Raw genomic sequence first — 21,776 nt, 5'->3', positions numbered from 1 at the left:
TTCTAAGAAAGTTTTTCTTTAGGGGCGCCTGGGTGGCGCAGTCATTAAGCGTCTGCCTTCAGCTCGGGGCGTGATCCCGGCGTTCTGGGATCGAGCCCCACATCAGGCTCCTCCGCTAGGAGCCTGCTTCTTCCTCTCCCACTCCCCCTGCTTGTGTTCCCTCTCTCGCTGGCTGTCTCTATCTCTATCGAATAAATAAATAAATCTTAAAATAAAAAAATTAAAAAAAAGAAAGTTTTTCTTTAAAACTCACCAGTAAAAAAAAACAAAAACCTCACCAGTATCTCTATTTCATTTAATAGGCAGAGGACCAAAGAAACGGATTGATGGAACATCACTTTGAGCTCCGTGTAGAGAAAGTTAAAGGGCTAGCCCCTCTTCAGGCAACAGTCTGGGGAGAAGCAGATTGTTATGTCCAGTACTACTTTCCAGTTCAAGACTCCCAATCCAGTGTGCTAAAAGGACCTGAGTTCCCTGAAAACGGTAGGTTTGGGAGGTTAGAGTTTATCATTCTTTCATTGGCTGTACTTAGAATTTTGCTTTTTCCTGAGTGAATTTTGTGTTCCTAAACGTTTCTAGTTTTAACCTGGATAGTACAGGAGATAGTTTAAGTTTTTATTTTTCTTATGTTATTTCTTGTAACTTTTTATTTTGATATGATTTTAAATTTACAGGAAATTTAACAAAAATGGTACAAAGAACTTCTATATACCCTTTACCTAGATCCATAAGTGATTTATATTTTGACCCATCTTATATCATTTACATGCCTACTCACTCTTATCTATACACATACAATTGATTCTCATTACTCACAGTAGTTATATTCTACATAACACAGCAATGTCAGGGACACTGAATTAGGGAATACTGAACCATTGCTCTTAGGGGAAATATGTACATATATATCTCACATAGATCATAATTGTAAATCCTAAAACAACGTGTTCTAGTAGATTTTACTTTCTTTATTTTACAAAAGAAAGAACAAAGTTCAGAAATGTTAAATGACTGTGGCTGCCCCAGTGACAATAACAAGGTTCACAGTCAGAACCCATCCAGCTGGCCCCAGAGCCAGATATTCTTGCGCTGCGCCACACTAGCCTTGACCATCTCCATCATCTGATCATGTCTGAGAGCTAAAACAAGAAAGCAGAGTGTCACTTTGTTCAAGCTCAGCTGGGAATGATCAAGCCAGGTGACTCAGATGTTTTGCCATTCTCAGCATGTCCACAAATAACTGCAAAAGCACTGCCAGTATGGATTATTGGGGTTCAAATAAGGGACTTGTATCCAGAATATATAAAAAAAAAAACTCTGACAAATAATAATTAAAAAACAGTCCAATTAAAAAATGTTCAGAAGATCTGAATAGACATTTCTCCTAAGTTATACAAAGGCCAATAAGCACGTGAAAAAATACTCAGCATCATTAGTCATTTGGGAATGAAAACAAAAAGCACCACAAGATACCACTTCTTTCCACCAAGATGACAATAATTAAAACCAAAAAACAAAAACAAAGAAGAGACTAACAGGTGTTGACAAGGGTGTAGAGAAATTGCAACCCATAGATACTGTCCAGCAACAAAGGGATCTCTTTTCTTCTGTATTATCATGGAACCTTTGGGGGACCATAGCTACTAGGGAAATGGACTTTGGTAGAAGTAATGTAGAAGATAAAGGTTCTGGTTCCAGGGCCATGACCTACTACTTCTAAGACCTTTGGGTGCACTATGTAACCTCAGTATGTCTGTATTCTGTCTGTTAAGTCGGAGTAATAATAGTTGCTTTGTTTTCCTCACAGGAGCATTGTAAGAATGAAATTGAATAATACTGGGTATTAACATACTGTTACTACATATTAAACACTAAATGTTGTGTTGGATTATTCTGAATTGCTCTTCTTTTCCAAAGGAATCTCTTTGAAGCCTTTCAGATCTGCAACCACACTCTGTGTTCCAGATCCCATCTTTAATAGTGAACACCGTCACTCTCTCCTGTTGCCAACTGAAGTTCCAGTGCAAAGGCTTCTACTGAGTGCCTTCTCTGCACAGGGGCTCGTACCTGGAGGAGGAATCCAGTTTGAAATCTGGTGCAGGTATGATGCGAAACTGATTTTGTACCCAGAAAGGAAGTACACAGTCGTAGAGCATGCTTCCCTTGACAGCTTAGGTTGAATTGTAAGGAAGCTAAGCAATCCCTTCTACCCTATTTTATATCATCCGGCTTGTTAGTTAGTGACTCTTCTCCAGATTTTACTGAAATCTGTATTATTGGGCTCTTGAGAGCAGTTGTATCTCGTGCTTTTAACCACTTGTAACATGTGGAAGTGAAGTTCTATCAGTTTTAGCTCCTACTGCTCTTAAATATTCAGTCACCTGTTTTCTCCTGTTTACTGCCTTATTTGGTTCAGTCCCTCATGATGTCATGCCTAAATTACTGATAGCCTCCTGACGGGTCTCCCCACTTCTAAACTTATTTTTTATAATCCTTTCTTCCCAGAAAAGTACTCTTTCTACCAGAAGAGTACCCTTCGTAAAATATAAATCCCCTCATGTCACAGACTTGACGTGAATACAGATGCTCAGCCTCCATTGCATCCCTACTCCCAAGAAACCAACAAAAATGACAAAGAGCGTATAGATGTAAAAGAAGACAGAGCATCCAGAACAGAACTAGGGAAGAGTACCATTCACTTGCCAGAAGCTTTTCCTAAAATCAGTCAGGTGAATTTAGGTTTGATTTAAAACTGATATAAAGAATGGAATATTTTGACAGGAGAAGGAAGTAGAATAGATACTAACAGATCTTTTAAATTTGGGGCACTTAGGCCGCAAGCCATAGATGAGTTTGGAACTGCTCCACTTAGAACCACTTTTCCTGCCACAGGATGAATGCTCTCAAAAGTGGCTACTCCCAGAAGTCCAAGTCAGATGCAGATAACCAAACAAAAGCTTGTAGGAAGCTGGGCTTTGTTCTGAACACAGAGTATAATTTATGGAGTTCCTCCGCCACATGACGGGCAATAAATCTAGCCAGACACGACCACAACTGTATGCCACAAATACAGAACAGCCAGGCTCCAGAGATAACTTGATACCAAAAGCCGATCCCTTGGGCAAATTGAATCATTTATCCACCTAGTTCTTCCAACTGACAGCTTGTGCTTTTGCGGCTTACAGATACTATTATCCTAACGTGAGAGACCAGATGGTTGCCAAAGGAACCTTGCCATTATCAAGGATCTGTGCCATGGTAACCATGCAGCACCGTGAGGATGTGGGAATACAGACCTTCAATCTCCCTTTAACCCCCGGGCTTGAGAACAGGAAAGAACTGAGGAACCAGTCATCAGGTAATTGAAGACTGCTTTGTCTCTCCCTTTTGAAATCAGTATACGTAAATATCCCTTTTCTCTATAAATAGCAGCTCTTCATATTTTGAGAGACTTACCCTTTTAAGAATCTGATGAAAACTATGATCTACCTTCTCTTAGGAAAATGAACGTATGAGTTTATTGTATGCAAATGCTGTCTAATTTTAGAAAATGCGTATTTCCATGGACTGTCGGCATAAATGTTGCTTGTCTCATTTCACCTTTAACTTCAGCAAGCATTTAAGAAGCCTCACAGCATAAATCCTAAGTGTTATGTAGGTGTACTCAGAGAATTATTCCAGGGCAACATGAGCCGATATGGGATTGGTAGAATACAGTTAGCACAGACGGGGAATTCACTGTAAGGGAGGAAGAGGTTAGGATTTAAAGTTGAAAGGGATTCATCAGAATTCGGAGTTTTGAGTTTCATCCTAATTGTTTCAGTAGGATGACCTACCTTCCAGGTATGTCATCAGATAACTAGAATTGGCCTCCTAAATCAAGTTACTGTGCTTGCTCGCTGGAGAATATCTGCCAATGAAAAAGGTTTTATATTGCTATGATTAAGATTGAGTTGTTCCTCCTGACGGTCACTGATCAGCTCGTTCTGTTATTTCTGAAAGCTTTCTCTGAAATGCGGTAATAGGAAGGTAGAATTTTTATGAAAGAATGTCATGTAAAGGGTGTTTCAGGTGGTGGTGGTAGAAGGGTGATAGAAATTTATGTGTGAAAACCTTTTAAAAGTTTAAGAAAGAAGAAAGGCTGGAGTCCATCTCAATTCTATAAAAATAACTGGGAGTTTAGGAACGCCTAGGTGGCTCAGTTGGTTAAGCGTATGCCTTCAGCTCAGGTCATGATCTTGGGTCATGATCTCAGGGTCCTGGGATCGATCCCTGCGTTGGGCTCGCTGCTCAGCGGGGAGCCTGCTTCTCTCCCTCTTCCTCTGCCACTCCCCTCACCCCACTCATTCTGTCTCTCTCTCAAACGAATAAATAAAAAATCTTTTTAAAAAAATAACTGGGAGTTTTAAAAAATCTGAAATTAAGTTCTGCCTCTGATAGTTGTGTGATCTTGGCAAGCAGTTCAGTCTCTGACATAGTTTCTTGGATGTCAAGTGAAAATAGTAACTTTTGTTCTGCCTTTATTAATCTTAAAGTACAATAATATGACGTGATTCTGGCCATAGACATTTTGTCTCACTGCTAATGCCCCTTATTGTTCATTAGGGTGTTTATCCTCTTCCTTCTGATCAGGACTTGGGGTTTGGTAGAACAGAGACTCTTCCAACTAACCATTTTTTTTCCCTTTTGTCCTCATTAGGTTTACTGGATGTGGGCCTAAGGTACCGACGTACTCCCAGGACAGCAGAGGGAGTTCTTGCTGCCCGAGCTGTCTCTATCTCAGTCCAGATTATCAGAGCCTGTGGTCTGCAAGCAGCAGCCAAGTGAGTCCACCTTAGAAAAGCAGCCCTCATCTTTTTCCAGTGCAGTCCACACAACATATGAGGCTCAGATATGCAACACTTGCTTGTGTACAATTTCCAGTTTATAAAGCACAGCTTCATTTTTTCCTTCAGAAAGCATGTAAGAGTATACGTGAGTAAATCACTTGCAAACTTTACTACTCCAGCTGTTATTAGCAACTTTGTTCCTTACCTTATTCAACAGTCTTATCCTCTACTCTACTCAACCACTCATTTACACAGGCATACCCTATAATCAAACGAAGCCAGGACCAATTGCTCCAACTCTTCTGTAATCTCATATTCAGTCCATAGTACCACCTCCCGTTTTTCTAGCTTGTTCCCCTTCGGTCTGTTCTCAACACGGAAACCAGTGATCCTATGAAAACTTAAGTCAGACTTTGACACACCTCTACTTAAAACCCATCAGTGTCTTTTCATCTCATTCAAAGTAAAAGTCAAACTACTAAAAATGGCTATGAGACTCCACATGATCTGGCTCCTTATTATCTTTATGACTTTATCTTCTGCTCATCTCCCCTCTGCTCTTGTTGCTTCTGAACACACCAAGCTCATGTGCCCCTCAGGGAATTTGTCTTGCTGTTTTTGCTGCCTAGAACACTGTTGCTGTATATGAACAGCTTGACCCTCTCTCTCTCTCTTTTTTTTTTTTTTAAAGATTTTTTATTTATTTATTTGTCAAAGAGAGAGAGAGAGCACAAGTTGGGGGAGCAGAAGGCAGAGGGAGAAGCAGGCTCCCCACTGAGCAAAGAGCCTGATACAGGACTTGATCCCAGGACCCCGGGATCATGACTTGAGCCGAAGGCAGATGCTTAACTAAAGGAGCCACCCAGGCGTCCCAGCGTGGCCCTCTCGTATCTCCTTCAGGCGTTTGTTCATACTTCTCTCTACCTAGAATGTTCTTCCTTTTGTCCACTAAACAAACTCCTGTTTTCTTTCGACTTGGCAACTTCTTTGCAGCCTTCCTTTATTTCTTCCTACATGTAGACAGAAGTGGTGCTTTGTCCTTTGTCCTTTATTTTTTTTTTTTTTTTGAGGATTTTATTTATTTATTTATTTATTTGAGAGAGAGCACAAGCAGGGGGAGCAGCAAAGGAAGAGAGAGAAGCAGGCTCCTCGCTGAGCAGGGAGTCCAGTGTGGGGCTCAATCCCAGGACCCTGGGATCAAGACCTGGGCCAAAGACGGACAACCAACCAACTGAGCCCAGGTGCCCCTGTCCTTTGTTTTTTAGCACCTTGGTTGTAGCCTGTATTACTGTTTCAGTGATTTGCATACATGAGTTTCCTGCACTAGACTGTGAGTTCCTCTAGTCACTGTCTGAACTCCTCTCTGCCCCCTACCACCACATAACATAATTCTAGCACATAACAGGTGCCCAGTAAGAAAGAGAACTAAGTCAGGGGCACCTGGGTGGCACAGTGGTTAAGCATCTGCCTTCGGCTCAGGGCGTGATCCTGGTGTTACGGGATCGAGCCCCGCATCGGGCTCCTCCACTGTGAGCCTGCTTCTTCCTCTCCCACTCCCCCTGCTTATGTTCCCTCTCTCGCTGACTGTCTCTATCTCTGTCGAATAAATAAAAAAAATCTTTAAAAAAAAAAAAGAAAGAGAACTAAGTCATGCTTCCACTATAGACTAGTTCACTTTGGACACAAGTTCAAGAAAGAAGCAGGTAAGTGTTCCATAACTTTTTCCCTTGTTGTAACTTAGAGTCAGATCATTTGCCTTTAACTTCACAGACTGTAAAAAACGAATTGAATTACTGCCATGTGAGATCTGACACTGAAGCAGCTGGTGAAATGTTCATCCTGGTTAATATTTTTTGTCACTAAATTCTCCAAATGGACTTCCAGTGTTTGCAGGAGAGCGTTTTGGTGTAAGTGTTAACAGGGCAGTTTTTTAATCATGTCATTCCCTCACATTAAAACTTTTGATGGTTTCCCAGTGTCAGTAGCAGTGGTCTAATTTTAATCGTGCATTCCTATTAACAGAAAAATAAAAGTTTAGCATACCCTCTGAATAACTATACATATATATATTTTTGTGTGTAAATCATCTTCATATACCACTATTTATTAAATGCATTATAAAATGTACAGTAGCATATACAGAACTTTAACATATGAGATAACAAATATAGAAGTTTTAATGTTTTCTTCCTATGCCCAGTAGTTTATCCTATATATAAACCCCCTGGGCTGTACACACTCTACTTTTATTTAGGGACTACTGGTTCACAGGGTAGGCTCTAACCTGCTCAATTTGGCATTCAGAGCCCTTCTGAATCTCAGTCTTGAAAGAAGAGCAGAAGTTATCAAAATGCCCAGGAGAGCTGAAAACTATTATGTTCACAGGGAAGAACATGTACGAAGGCAAGGAGGCATGAAACTTCTGTCTGTGGAGTACCTGTTCTGTGTGAGCCCCAGCCAGGGTCAGAATCTGCAGATTAACCACAACTGAATTGGCAGAGAAGTACTTGGAGTTTAGATACTCAGTAGCTTTCTCATGCATAAGAAGCTCAGTCCCTCTCTTTGGGGATCATAAAAAAAGTCAGATCACATGGCATCCAGTTTGTTGTAAGCCTTGCATTTGGTCTGTGTTACTGTTTCAAGAAGGAAAGGTTAAGAAGCCAGGCGAGTTGTAACACTACATTCTTCTGATAGTTTGGATAGTCTTCAGTCCTACAGAATATGAGACAGACAAGGTATAGTGGAAACAGAATTGCACTAGAAATTGGACCCCTTGGCTTCAAGTCCCACCCCTATCTTCCACTAGCTGTGTGTGATCTTGGTCTAATTTCTTTACTTCTCTGGGTCTAAGTTTCTTTACCCGAAAAATGGAAATTATGAACACCTCCCCTGATTTTATAAGGATCAGTATAAGAATTAACAAATATGAAGTCACTTTATAAATTAACTACTATACAAATGATTAGTTGCATTTGTATAAATAACTAACATTACTCTTATTAGCCAGCAAAATACAGTAAAATTAGGAATAGGTTTTACTTCGCCTCTTATTGAAGATAGGAATTCTTGGTATCCAGATAGCAGGTTCTCTGAAGTCAGCCTTCTCTTATCAGGAGACACCAACCCTCAGGGCACCTGGATGACTCAGTCAGTTAAGCATCTGACTCTTGATTTCAGCTCAGGTCATGATCTCAGGGTCTTGAGATCAAGCCCCGCCATCTGGCTCCCTGCTCAGCGGGAATCTGCTTGAGATTCTTTCTCTCTGCCCCTCCACCTGCTTGTGCACACTTGCTCTCTCTCTTTTTCTCTCTCTCTCTCTCAAAAAAAAAAAATCTTAAAAAAAAAAAGAGAGACACCAACCCTCATCTTAAGTAACAGTGATCTTCCTGAAAATACATTTTCAATGTCTGTGTCAACAGACCCCATCTTTCTTATTCACGTGAGTCTTTTAACTAACCTGATCTTTCACTGAGAATGAGTAGAAATTTCATGAACATACATGGGTTCATTGATTTGCTGGTGAAGTACTAGCAAAAAGATAATGGGATCAAAGGAAGAGAAATCACAGTCTAGATATAGATAGTCACTTGTTTGACAGCAGAGGCCCTGCAAAACTTTTTAAGTTCCACGAGGGTAAGAAATTGTAGTTATTTCACTACTCTATGTTATCTAGCTCTGAGCCCAATGCATGATACACACAGCAGATGCTTAGGAAATAATTATTGAATGAATGAATTCAAACTGGCTTTGGACCCATACTTTCTTTGCTGTCACTGCCATCTCTGAGAGTTATTTGTCGTATCCATATGCTATCCTTATTTTAGCAACGAGGACAATGAAACTTGGAAGAGTTTGAATAACTTGTCCAAGGCCACACATCTAATTAAATGATAGAGCAAGATTAAAACCCAGATCTGTATAACTCTAGATTACTACCTTTTACTAATACATATCAAGTATAATAAAGAAGGAACCCCTCTAAATCTGCTTTGCAGCTATGAGGAAATGCTTCAAAAAGAGGTGACCTCTTTGGGGCGCCTGGATAGCTCAGTTGGTACAGCATGCGACTCTTGATCACAGGGTCATGAGTTCAAGCCCCACGTTGGGTGTAGAGCTTACTTGGAAAAAAAAAAGATATATGAAAAGAGGTGACCTCTTTGCCTAAGTGTTAATTTTATACCCAACTTGGGGAAGTTGGGATAAGGGAGTTTGTCTCGTGCTACACCCATACACGAAAGACTTATGACTGTTTATGAGTATCAGTTAAAGATGGATAGGTTCTGTCTGTGTGTTGTGGTACATCTCTACTGAGAAAACAGCCCCAGAGAGACATCTGGGAACTGATCTGACACTTGTCACTGGGCTTGGCGTTTTCATGCTAAGCGTTAACAATCTCACAGAACAGCAGCATCAGATAAGGCTGCTTTGCAACCATGATGAAGTGAAACAAAATAAAGTTACTCTGTAATCTTGTCTGGATACAAACCAGAACAAGGTCATTATGAAAATCACAAAAATACCTAAATCCCCCCATCCTGACCGCTGCTGCTTTACCAATTACAGCCTTAGCCTTATTCTAGTCCTCACTCCTTCCTAGGTAAGATTCATTAGAACAGCAGTCCAGAGCAAAGCCCCACTTCCTTGAACAACCAAATCGGCTAATGAGTCTAGTGCTATATAAGTCCTTTCTGATATCTTTTTACTAAAATTCCCCATGATTCCTCTTGGTATATGTTCTTTCTCATTGTATTGAACAGTAGAACGAGCTTGTTCAACTACCGTTGCTCCCTGGTATGGTAGTCTTTGGTTGAAGGTCATTGACAGTACAATGGAGTGTCCTTGGAGTGTCACTCTGGTAAACACGTGAATGTTGTCTTCCCCCACCCCATACACATGCACTATGATATTTAGATTACTAAGAAAGCACATTATGGCTCTCTCCAAAGCCTAGATAGGAAATATATGGTCAGTTAGTCCTCTTGGTGGCCTCATGGAAACGATGCAGATGTTTTCTAGGCAATCTGGCTGACTTCTGATACTGCCATCTCATTCCCATCCTTCTCGCCTTACAGGGCTCTGGCCGAGCAGGAACCCACTCTGCAGTTCAGTGCCACAGTCGGGGTCAATGCCTTTGTCACCACTCATCTCTCCTTCCTGCCCAAGGGAGAACAGCGCCGAACCCGCCCTGTAGCCTGTTCCTTCTGCCCTGAGTTCTCCCATCACGTAGAGTTTCCATGTAACTTGGTGACTCAGCACTGCAGTGGAGAGGCCTGTTTCCTGGCAGAACTGTTGGAATTTGCAGAGGTCACTTTTGCTATTTATCATGAAGATACCAAGTCAGGTGAGCACCAATGACTAATCACAATCCGAATTAAAAGGGACTCTGTTTTGTATGCTAGAGCTCTTCCTAGAAAATACGTGGTGAAATATTCAGCCGTTTGGTCAGTAAAGCACTAATTTCTCTTTTTTGTTTGATTTGACAGCTAGGGATATAACCAGTATCCAGTCATGCAGAGAGTATCTGCTTGGAGTAGTTAAGGTTCCCACAAAAGAGCTGCTGGTCAAGAGATCTGGTAAGGGTCCTCGATAATCACTTCCTAATTCTACCCCTTCTCATTTACTTTCCTACAAGAGATCATCTTGCATGGCTCCCTGTAAGATATGCAAAAGAAAACATCACCCCTAACAAATGCTTTTGTATAATCCCAAGTACCTTAAAAGTTTTCTGAGAAATATTTTACGTCCTCTCCTAATCATTTCAAAAGTCTTCTAACAAAGTAAAGTAGCTCAAAGCTTTGTACTGTCGTCTTACTCCAGGAAAGATGATGATGGTGATACTACCAATAATAAATATGGTGGTACCCATTACATTATAGAGCATTTTGTGAAATATTTCCTCAGATATTGTGTGAGTCTCATTATAACCCTACTTGGTGGGGATACAGGATCTTACTATTTTTATTTTACAGATGAGGAAACTTAGGCTCACAGAGTTTAAGTGATTTGCCAAAACCACACAACTAGCGAGTGGCAGTACTGGAAATCGAGTCCAGATTCACCTGTTCTTTGTCACTGTACCCTCCTCTCGCACTAAAGAAGGAATAAAGATAGGAGGTAATGGCCCAAAAGAAGACAGCCACCAAGGCAGTCTGGAAATAATGGTCCTGTCCTACTTACTGCTTGCTCAGTGATCTTGACCCTTCTGAGCCTCAGTTTTCTTATCTCATGAATGGAGGTGGTTAATCCTGACAAGTCTGCAAAGTAGGGGCTGACGAAATGGGATGTATAACGTACCTGACACAAAGTAGGCACCCAGTAAATGTCAGCTTTCCTTCTCTTGCCCATCATCCTCCCTAGGATTGTGTAATCTAGTTTGCAGAATTCTAGCACACATCTCCCAGGTTTAATTGTGAGTTAAAATTTGAGCAGGACTGTCTAACAGGTACTCTCTATGCCTGCCAGAGGACCGTCTGTGCAGCTTGGTATATAGGGTTTCTCACTTACGTCACTTATTTGTACAGTGTGGTAGCTATAATAATTCGGGCAGGTCTCTGAGCTTCCATTTTCTCATCTGTAAAATAAGGATTATTATCCCAGTTATCAGGAGAATTAAGGGAAGTAATACATATGAAGCACTAAAAGTATATCTGACACACAGTGGATACTCCATAAAGAATAGCTTTTATTATTTTGCAGCCTAGTGCCTGGCCCTTGGTGTATTTTTACTAAGTGGCAGTTCCTTCAGTAGAAGACTTAGGACTAGACCCTAGGTCTCCTGACCCATGCCTTTTCCAGTGTATTTATAGCCCTTTAATCACATTTCACTTTTTTTTCCCTAAATGATGTGTATGTGTTTTAACGGGTTCAAGTGGAATGAATTAGGATGTAGGCAAGTTTTGTTTTATTTCCTCTCATTGTATTCCTCCTCTTCTCCATCCCTCATGTAGACACAGTACTGAATTACCCATTCTTAGATTCAGGAGGGCCTGTAGAGGCCTAATTTCCTCATTTTGCTGATGAAAAAACTGAGGGTTGGAGAAGTGAATTGGTGCCATATGACGCAAGTTTTCTTTTTTTTAACATACGGTGTTATATTAGTTTCAGGTGTACAATATAGTGATTCAACAGTTCCATACGTCACCCTGTGCTCATCACAACTACACTTCTTAATCCCCATCTCCTATTTCACCCATCCCCCCACCGGCCTCCCCTTGGTAACCAACAGTTTGTTCTCTATAGTTAGGAGTTTGTTTCTTGATTTGTTTTCTCCCTCTCTTTTTTTCTCCTTTGCTTATTTAGTTTCTTAAATTCCACATATGAGTGAAACCATATAGTTTTTGTCTTTCTCTGACTGACTTATTTCATTTCGCAGTATAGTTTCTAGCTCCATCCATGTTAGTGCAAATGGGAAGATTTTATTCTTTTTATGGCTGAATAATATTTCATTGTGTATATATACCCCATCTTTTTTTTAAGTTTTCATTTTAGTTCTACTATAATTAACATACAGTATTATATTAGTTTCTGGTGTACAGTGTAGTGATTCAGCAATTCTGTACATCACCCTCTGCTCCTCATGACAAGTACACTCCTTAATCCCTACCACCTATCTAACCCATCCCCCCACACTCCTCCCCTCTGGTAACTATCTCTTTGTTCTGTATAGTTAAGAGTCTGTTTCTTGGTTTGTCTCTCTCTCTCTTTTTCCCCCTTTGCTCATTTGTTTTGTTTCTTAAATTCCACATAAGAGTGAAATCCTTTGTTATTTGCCTTTCTCTGTTTCACTTAGCATTATACTCTCTAGCTCTATCCATGTCATTGGAAGTGGCAAGATTTCATTCTTTTTTATGGCTGAATAATATTCATGTGTGTGTGTGTATCTCACATCTTCTTTATCCATTCATCTATCAACGTACACGACGTGGGCTGCTTCCGTATCTTGGCTATTGTAAATAGTGCTGCTGTAAACATAGGGGTGCAGGTATCCCTTCGAATTAGTGATTTTGCACTCTTTGGGTAAATAGCAAGTAATGCGATTCCTCAATTGTAGGGTAGTGCTATTTTAAATTTTTGAGGGACCTCCAAACGGTTTTCCACAGTGGCTGCACCAGTTTGTATTTCCACCAACAGTGTAAGAGGGTTCCCCTTTCTCCACATCCTCTTCAATACCTGTTGTTTCTTGTGTTGTTGATTTCAGCCATTCTGACAGGTGTGAGGTAATACTTCATTGTAGTTTTGATTTGCATTTCCCTGACGGTAAGTGATGATGAGCATCTTTTCATGTCTCTGTTGGCCATCTGGATGTCTTCTTTGGAGAAATGTCTGTTCATGTCTTCTGTCAATTTTTTAATTGGAGTATTTGTTTTTTGGGTATTGAGTTGTATAAGTTCTATATATATTTTGGATACTAACCCTTTATCAGATATGTCATTTGCAAGTGTCTTCTTCCATTTAGTAGATTGCCTTTTAGTTTTGTTGATTGTTTCTTTCAGTGTTTCGAAGCTTTTTATTTTGATGTAGTCCCAATAGTTGACTTTTGCTTTTGTTTCCCTTGCTTCAGTGGACATATCTAAAAAAAAGTTGCTATGACCGATGTGAAAGAAGTTACTGCCTGTGTTCTCTTCTAGGATTTTTATGGTTTCAGGTCTCACATTTGGCTCTTTAATCCATTTTGAGTTTATTGTTGTGTATGGTATAAGAAAGTGTGGTCCAGTTTCATTCTTTTGCAGTTACTGTCCAGTTTTCCCAACACCACTTGTTGAATGGTGTCTTTTTCCCAGTGGATATTCTTTCCTGCTTTGTCAAAGACTAATCGATGTTATAATTGTGGGTTTATATCTGTTTTCTATTCTGTTCTGTTGACCTATGTGTCTGTTTTTGTGCCAGTACCATACTGTTTTGATTACTACAGCTTTGTAGTATAACTTGAGGTCCAGGGGCGCCTGGGTGGCACAGTGGTTAAGCGTCTGCCTTCAGCTCAGGGCGTGATCCTGGCGTTGTGGGATCGAGCCCCACATCAGGCTCCTCCGCTAGGAGCCTGCTTCTTCCTCTCCCACTCCCCCTGCTTGTGTTCCCTCTCTCGCTGGCTGTCTCTATCTCTGTCGAATAAATAAATAAAATCTTTAAAAAAAAAAAAAAAAAAAAACTTGAGGTCCAGAATTGTGATGCCTCCAACTTTGCTTTTCTTTTTCAAGATTGCTTTAGCTATTTTGAGTCTTTTCTGGTTCCATACAAATTTTAAGATTGTTTTTTCTGTGATAAATGCTATTGGTGTTTTGATAGGGATTGCTTTAAATGTGTAGATCTTTGGGTTATAGGCATTTTAACAATATTCTTTCAATCCGTGAGCATGGAATGTCTTTCCATATCTTTGTGTTGTCTTCAGTTTCTTTCATCAATATTTTATAGTTTTCAGAGTACAGGTCTTTTACCTCTTTGGTTAGGTTTATTCCTAGATATCTTGTTATTTTGGTGCAATTACAAATAGGATTGTTTTCTTAATTTCTCTTTCTGCTGCTTCATTATTGGTGTATAGAAATTCAACAGGGGCACCTGTTGGTGGTTCAGTTGGTTAAGCATACAGTCTTGATCTCAGCCCAGGTCTTGCTCTTAGGGTCATGAGTTCAAGCCCTGCACTGGGCTACTTTAAAGAAAAAAAGAAAGAAAAAAATGTATCACTTTTCTGTACATTGATTTTGTATCCTGCAACTTTACTGAATTTGTTTATCAGTTCTACCAGTTTTTTGGTGGAATCTTTAGGGTTTTCTATATATAGTATCATGTCATCTGCAAATAGTGAAAATTTTACTTCTTCCTTACCAATTTGGATGCCTTTTATTTCTTTTGTTGTATGCTTGCCAATTTTACTTTTTTCCAAGAAACCAGCTCCTGGTTTCATTGATCTGTTCTATTGTATTTCTAGTTTCTATATCATTTATTTCTGCTCTAATCTTTCTTATTTCCTTCCTTCTACTAGTTTTAGGTTTTTTGTGTTTTTTTTGTTGTTGTTGTTGTTCTTTTTCTAGATTAGGTGTAAGGTGAAGTTGTTTATTTGAGATTTTTCTTGCTTCTTAAGGTAGGCCTCTATTGCTATAAACGTCCCTCTTGGAACTGCTTTTGCTGCATCCCAAAGATTTTGGACCATTGTGTTTTCATTTGTTTCCATCTACTTTTATTTCTTCTTTTATTTCTTAGTTGATCCATTCATTGTTTAGTAGCATCTTATTTAACCTCCACGTATTTGTATCCTTCCCAGGTTTTTTCTTGTGGTTGACTTCTAGTTTCTTAGCGTTGTGGTCAGAAAAGATGCAGGGTGTGACTTTGATCTTCTTGAATTTGTTGAGGTTTGTTTTGTGGCCTAATATGTAATCTAATCTGGAGAATGTTCTATGTGTACTTGCAAAGAGTGTGTTCTCTGCTGTTTTAGGATGTTTTGAATGTTTTAGGATGTTTTGAATGTTTTAGGATGTTCTGCTGTTTTGAATATATCTGTTAAATCCATCTGTTCCAGTGGGTCATTCAAAGCCATTGTTTCCTTGTTGATTTTCTGTTTAGATGATCTGTCCCTTGATGTAAGTAGGGCGTTAAAGTCTGCTAATGTTATTGTGTTGTTATCGATTAGTTCCTTTATGTTTGTGTTTAACTGTTTCACGTATTTGGGTGTTCCTATGTTGGGTACATAAATATTTATAATTGTTGTATCTTCTTGTTAGTTTGTCCCCTTTATTAATATAGAGTGTCCTTCTTTATCTCTTGTTACAGTTTGTTTTAAAGTCTGTTTTGTCCAATATCAGTATTGCTACTCTGGCTTTCTTTTTACATCCATTTGCATGATAAATTTTTCTTCATCCCCTCATTTTCAATCTGCAGGTGTCTTTAAGTTTAAAATGAGTCTCTTATAGGCAGCATATAGACAGGTCTTGTTTTTTATCCATTCTGAAATCTCTGATCCTTTCTTTCATGGTTTGCTGATTTTCTTTAATGATATATTTGGATTTCTTTCTCTTTATTCTTTGCATATTTATTAGTGGTTTTTTGATATATGGTTACCATTAGGTTTGCATATAACCTCCCCACTGTGTGCTCCAGGTGCTCTTCAGATTGCTGTTTCTACACTGTATGTTCTCAGGCTGTTTGCCTCCTCTCCAAGAGTAGCCCCAGTGCCCTCCGGACTCTATCAGAGCCAAGCATGCTGACCTTTAGAACTCTAGGCTTTAAGCCCCACTTATTGCAGAAACTCGTGAAATTTAGTCCCTCTCACTTTCCAAGCCAGTTGCCATGGGGATTCGTGTTCCCCATGAGCTCCCCTGTGTGCTAGTCTGTCTCTTCCCATTCTCTGTGGCCATGGCTCCCTCCCCACTGCAGCGGCCACAATCCATTTCTCTCCCAAACTGTGTCTCCACACCACCTACCTTCTTTGATGAGGCCTCATCTCTGCCTTGAGTTGTAGAGTTTGTTTTGCCAGTCCTCAGGTCAATTTCTGGGGTATTTAGGATGATTTGATAGTAATCTAGTTTTATTTGTGGTACAAGGTGAAGCCTGGGGTCCCCCAGTCAGCCACCATCTTCCAACCCCTCCATTTCACATTTTTTTATAACACTTCTCTTTTCAAACTCTTCCAAAACCATTATTTCATTTGATGATTATAACAACTTTGTCTGGTGGGCAGTATTAGCACTAATTTTCCTATTTGTCAGGTAAGGAAACCAAGCCTGAGTGAAATTAATGACTTACCTAGACTGAACTGCAAGTTCGGGACTGAGCCTAGGGGAGAACAAGGGTCTTTCAACTCCTAACCTTTGTTCTTCCACCTGATCTCATTGTCTTCCAGTAATCAGATGAAACAAACTCCAGTGTTCTGTGGGTATATGTTTTCTGTTCTGTCTTGGGCCAGGGTAATGGTGGATCTGGAGTAGGAAGTGGGTAAATCGTTTTACTCTTAAAACAACAATTGAAAATCTTATTTTTCTCCATAAGGGATCACAGGATGGTATCCTATCATTTTGCCAGAGGATGGGGCCCTGCCTCACGGTTTGGAGCTCATGCAGAAGATTGTGGGTGGCCTGGAGCTTTCAGTTTCCTTCACGCATCCTGGAGATAGAGAGCGGGTGCTGGAAGCTGCTGAGCTGTTGGGCTGGAGCTTTGAGAATAATCTGAAGAATCTTGTCAAGATGAATGAAGCGGAGCCAGCCATTGTCACCATATCCACCCCAAGGCTCTGGCTACCCATCCATTGTGTGCTTCTTGCCGGCCAGAGCCACGTTCATAAGAACACATACTGCTACCTCCGCTACAAGCTGTATGATCATGAGGCCTTCTGGACCCCTCTCAAGAAGCCTAAGGAATCTACAAACAAAAAGCAGGTCATGGTTACTTTCAAGGCATCCAAAAGAGCAGAAGTCACAAGGGGCCCGTCACTGCTTTGGTATTTCAGGGAGGAGAGGTTAGAGATCCAAGTGTGGCGGGCTTATGGCAATGACAGTGTGGAGAGGCCCCACCAGACGGACAGTTGGATTGGCTCAGCCTATGTGGACCTGGCCAGACTTGGGGAGAGGTCAGCAAGGACATTAACTGTCAGTGGTAAGTGAGGAACCGGCCTCAGCTCTTGTGGTTTGAGTACCTGCTCTGTGACAAGCACTATGGGATAAACTCCCTCAGACATTATTTTATTCGATACTCCTAGCAGTGCCGTGAGATAGGTAGCAGACCTATTTTATAGTCACGTAAATGGAGGCTCAAAGAGCTTAGATTACTACCCAGGCTCACAGCTGGTAAGTTTTTCTTTTCCAGTATTGTATGCTAAAAGCTTAGTAATAATTTAGTAATGCTTCTTATAACTAAAGAATTTTCAAAAAGAAAGAGCACCACTAGCTGCTTAAAAGAGGGGCATTACCTAGTGACAGTATATCTTGGTAGGGTCACCACAGATCTAAGAACTGGCTCTGAACTTTGTAACTCTAGAATACATTCAAATTTATCAGATTTTTGCACCTAACATAGTGCCTAGAATATTGTACTCAATTAGTATGTATAAAATAAAAATGGGTGAATTGGGGGGACTATCTTTAACCTCATGTGTAAGAGCCTATATGATAATCTAGAATGCTAGTTTTTAAAATACACTGAAAAACATATCTGCTGCTGACACTAGGATATCCTCTCTCTGGTCAGCACATCTTGAAATCATAAAGAAAACGTACAAGGTAATAAACTGGTTCACAAGGCAGAAAGGAAAAAGGTGTAACATTTTACAAGTGGAATTATGTGCTAAATGCTTTCTTTTAAACTTTTGTTTAGTACTTTTGTTCAGATACGTATACTGGGCTCTGGGAATTCAGAGATGAGTAAGAGATAGTCCATGGGAGAATAAAGAGGTAAATAAACAATTACAGTGAAGCATAAGAACTATGAAAAGGTTTTCTCAGTGGTATTGCAGAGCACAGGGATGTAACATCGCTTTGGTTCAAGGATGATATCTCTGGAAATGATGCTTGACCTGAGTTTCAAAGGATTTAGGAATAAGCCACGAAAAGGGAAGAATGATATTCTAAACAGGGGAACAGCCTGTGAAGGCCCAGAGGCATGAAGCAGCTTGATAGCTTTCAGGCACGGTAGGTAATCTGGCACTGCTGGATCATAGGATATATAGGATGGGAGATGATAAAGAGATGAAGTTAGAAAGGCAGACAAGAGTACCGGACTTTTATCTGAGAGCTATGGAAAGCTATTCTAATGGGGTCTGAATAGAAGAGTGATAGTTTTGCATTTTAGAAGACTCCACTTAGTAACGATAATGCAGAATGAATTGAAGGTGACCAGACTAGATTCTTTATAAACATGATATTTATTCACGGGGACACTCCTTGTAAGAGTAGTTGTTATTTCCTCCACCACACAGCTGAAGAGGCTGAATCACAACCCTGTGTAGCTCTCTTAGCCTCGTGCTCTGACCCTGTTGTTGAACAGGTAGCCCAGGCTAAATACGAACTGAGTATTTGGGTGATCATCCCAGATTCTCTGGTTTTCTCTGGACCCAGCAGGTGTAATTCTGGCTCTGTTGAACACCTCATTAAATGCCATGTGCCCTGTTTTATCTGGCGAGCCTAGAGTCACTTTAGGGAGCCTGCAGAAAATGTCTTTGAAGTAAACACAGCTGACTTGAACCAAAGTTCATAAAGATGGGCTTTTAACTTCACTCTGCTGAAGAAAGTAGGTTTGGAACAGTGAGTAAAGATTTAAGGATCAGAACTCAAGCACAAATAACCTCTTTTTATTGCGTGATACCAAAGGAAGTATTTAACTTTTCAGATTGTCCATTTCTCTCCTGCTTTTCCACCTCCCATCAGTCTAAGCTTTTTATCTTCTTGTAAACGGGCTTTGTACAAGGTGTGGCATTTGATGTACTGATTGAATGAGTCAAGCAGTCCATCCAGTTATCCACCCAACCATCCTTCCAAGTAGCTGTTGAGTTTCTTGAGGATAAGGATTTAGCGGTGTTGCTTTTGGATGGCTTCCCTCCTATTGCCCTTGCTTTCTGCTTGTGACAGTGATGATAATTCACACATTGCATCAGAAGAAAAGAGGTTACCTAAAAAACAGAAAAAGACGGGGAAAGCTCCATCTTACTGCTTCCTGTGAATCAGTTAACTCCGTTTTCCTGAATTGAAATGAATCTAATGAAGCAAACTTTTAAGATTCTGAAAGAATTCTTAGTGCCTTCTGCTATATAATGAAATCTCATTTTAACATCCAGGAAGCCTGTAAGTTCAGATCCCTGGGTTTAAATCTGCCACTTATTGGAAAAGTCACCTTGGCAGGTTACCTAACTCCTCAGATTCTGGCACATGAAAAACCCTCAACAAATACTAATTCCCCTATTTTTCTTTCTTGCCTCCTTTGCTGAAGCCTCCTACTTCATTTCCAAATGATCTTCAGGGCTACTGCCAGACATATTTAGTTGTTGAGGCTAAACTGAGCACCAGGACAGCTTCCTAAGAAGAAGGCCTTAGGAAAGCCTAAGGACAGGAGCCAGTGGGACATGTGGCAGAGAAGACAGGCCGCTCCTGCTTTAATAATAATCTTATTATTATTTCAAAAGGCTTTCAAAAGGCTTCAGAATTCATCTCAGTCTGCTCACCCCCAGCACATGAATCTCTTCCACAACAACTCTGCCTGGTAGTCATTTGGCTTTGGCTTCAAATCCAAGCTCTTACTACTTTCCATTAATGGAGATAGTATGCATGTTGCGGAGAAGGGAAGTAAAAATTCTCACACCGTATACTAACTTCACCGTTTCTTTTACAAATTGGTATATTGGGGCCTGTAGGCCCGTCGAAGGAGAGAGGACCACAAGCACTCTCAGTGAGTCATTTCCAAGGTTAGAGAGTGTTCCTGGTACCTGGTTGCTTGGGCTTATCCTCCTCTGTCCTCTTGCAGGTGTGTATCCTCTATTTGGACGAAATGCTTCCAACCTCTCAGGAGCTGCCTTGCGAGTTCACTTGGTTCTTTCCTCTCCTTCCCCACACCCTGGGCCCGCTCCTGAACTGGATTCTGTGGACTGCAGCAGCCACAGTGAGTCTGAGCTGTTCTCCAGAAGGAATGATGAGATTCAGCTCTCTCCATCACCTGGCCCCCAGAAGTCTTCTGCCTCCACCCAGGTCCCCTGCAACAACACCACAAGGGAAGTCTGCCCAGGCGAGGAGGGCCCAGCCAAGTTGGATGGAACTTTTGCAGTCAGTATCCTGGTAGAAAGAGCGATGCATTTGAGCTTAAAAGGTATGCTCTACTTACTTTTCCAGGAGCATGTATCTGACTCCTCAGGCTATAGTCCTGTCTTCACGAATCTTAGAAATCATGACAGAATCTGCAACAACTGTTAACAATCTTAATAATTATTATATTTCTCAAGCCTAAAGTTTTAAGCAACTTGAAAGCCTTTCTGAACTTAAGTGGACATTGCCAGTTATATATTAATTTTGCATATCATAAATTCCCCAGTCCAGAAACCTGAGTATCAACTTAGGTACTTCTCTTTTCCTTATCCACTCTCAAATCATCAAATTTATTAAATTGTTGTATCCCTTAAATTTCTCGTAGGACTCTTTTTTCCTTTCCATTGCTACCAGCTCGGGCCCTCTTCATTATGTACCTGGGACCAAGAGTTCTTAACACTGGATCCCTAAACCCCTAAGGACTCAAGGATTAAAAAGTCAGGGTGGTGAACTTGGATAGGAAAATAATCACATCTGAATTTTATTAACCTCTAACTAAAATTTAACATTTCCTACAGTTATGAACGTAGGCACTAGACCCTAGTAATATTAGCAATACCTGTGATGTTGTCAGTAGTAGAAATCACAGATATTTTCATACCACAAATATCTTTTTATACCTATCATTACTTCAAAATTAAGGTAGTTGTAAAACCTATAGTTAGATCTTGTTACATATTAATAAAGCATATATATTTAGCAGGTCACAGCTTTTTTAGCATTTTGATAATAACACTAATATAATTTGATTTTTATGTAATCCTGTGTGTCTTATGTTATGCATTTTAAAAAAACACACAGAGGGGCGCGTGGGTGGCTCAGTCGGTTAAATGTCTGCCTTTGGCTCAGGTCATGATCCTGGGGTTCTGGGATCAAGCCCCACATCGAGCTGTCTTCTGCTCAGTGGGGAGCCTGCTTCTCCCTCTCTGTCTGTCTCTCCCCCAAACTCGTGCTCTCCTCTCACTCTCTCCCCCTCCTCTCTCAAATAAATAAAATCTTTAAAACACACACACACACACATACACACACACACACACACACACACATTGGGGCACCTGGGTGACTCAGTCAGTTAAGCCTCCAACTCTTGATTTCAGCTCAGTTCATGATCGCAGGGTCGTAAGATCAAGCCCTGCCTCAGGCTCCACACGACATGGAGCCTGCTTAAGATTCTCTT

The 21,776-nt window shown here is 40.5% G+C and overlaps 1 protein-coding gene across 1 annotated transcript in view; it reads left to right on the top strand.

Annotated features, from left to right (window-relative positions):
• C2CD3 (C2 domain containing 3 centriole elongation regulator) overlaps positions 1-21,776 on the top strand; it is a 123,493-nt gene that overhangs the window by 47,960 nt on the left and 53,757 nt on the right. Inside the window, exons 16-23 of the mRNA XM_040631318.1 lie at positions 303-483; positions 1,918-2,101; positions 3,186-3,358; positions 4,700-4,823; positions 9,902-10,170; positions 10,313-10,402; positions 16,806-17,408; positions 20,265-20,603. Of these exons, the coding sequence (XP_040487252.1) occupies positions 303-483; positions 1,918-2,101; positions 3,186-3,358; positions 4,700-4,823; positions 9,902-10,170; positions 10,313-10,402; positions 16,806-17,408; positions 20,265-20,603 (1,963 nt within the window). The remainder of the gene's footprint in view (positions 1-302; positions 484-1,917; positions 2,102-3,185; positions 3,359-4,699; positions 4,824-9,901; positions 10,171-10,312; positions 10,403-16,805; positions 17,409-20,264; positions 20,604-21,776) is intronic.

This window comes from Ursus maritimus, unplaced genomic scaffold, assembly GCF_017311325.1.
Source record: "Ursus maritimus isolate PB19 unplaced genomic scaffold, ASM1731132v1 scaffold_16, whole genome shotgun sequence".
In the NCBI taxonomy this organism is placed as follows: Eukaryota; Metazoa; Chordata; class Mammalia; order Carnivora; family Ursidae; genus Ursus; species Ursus maritimus.
Note: the sequence above shows the minus strand (reverse complement) of the source record. Positions and strands in the feature narration are given on the sequence as shown.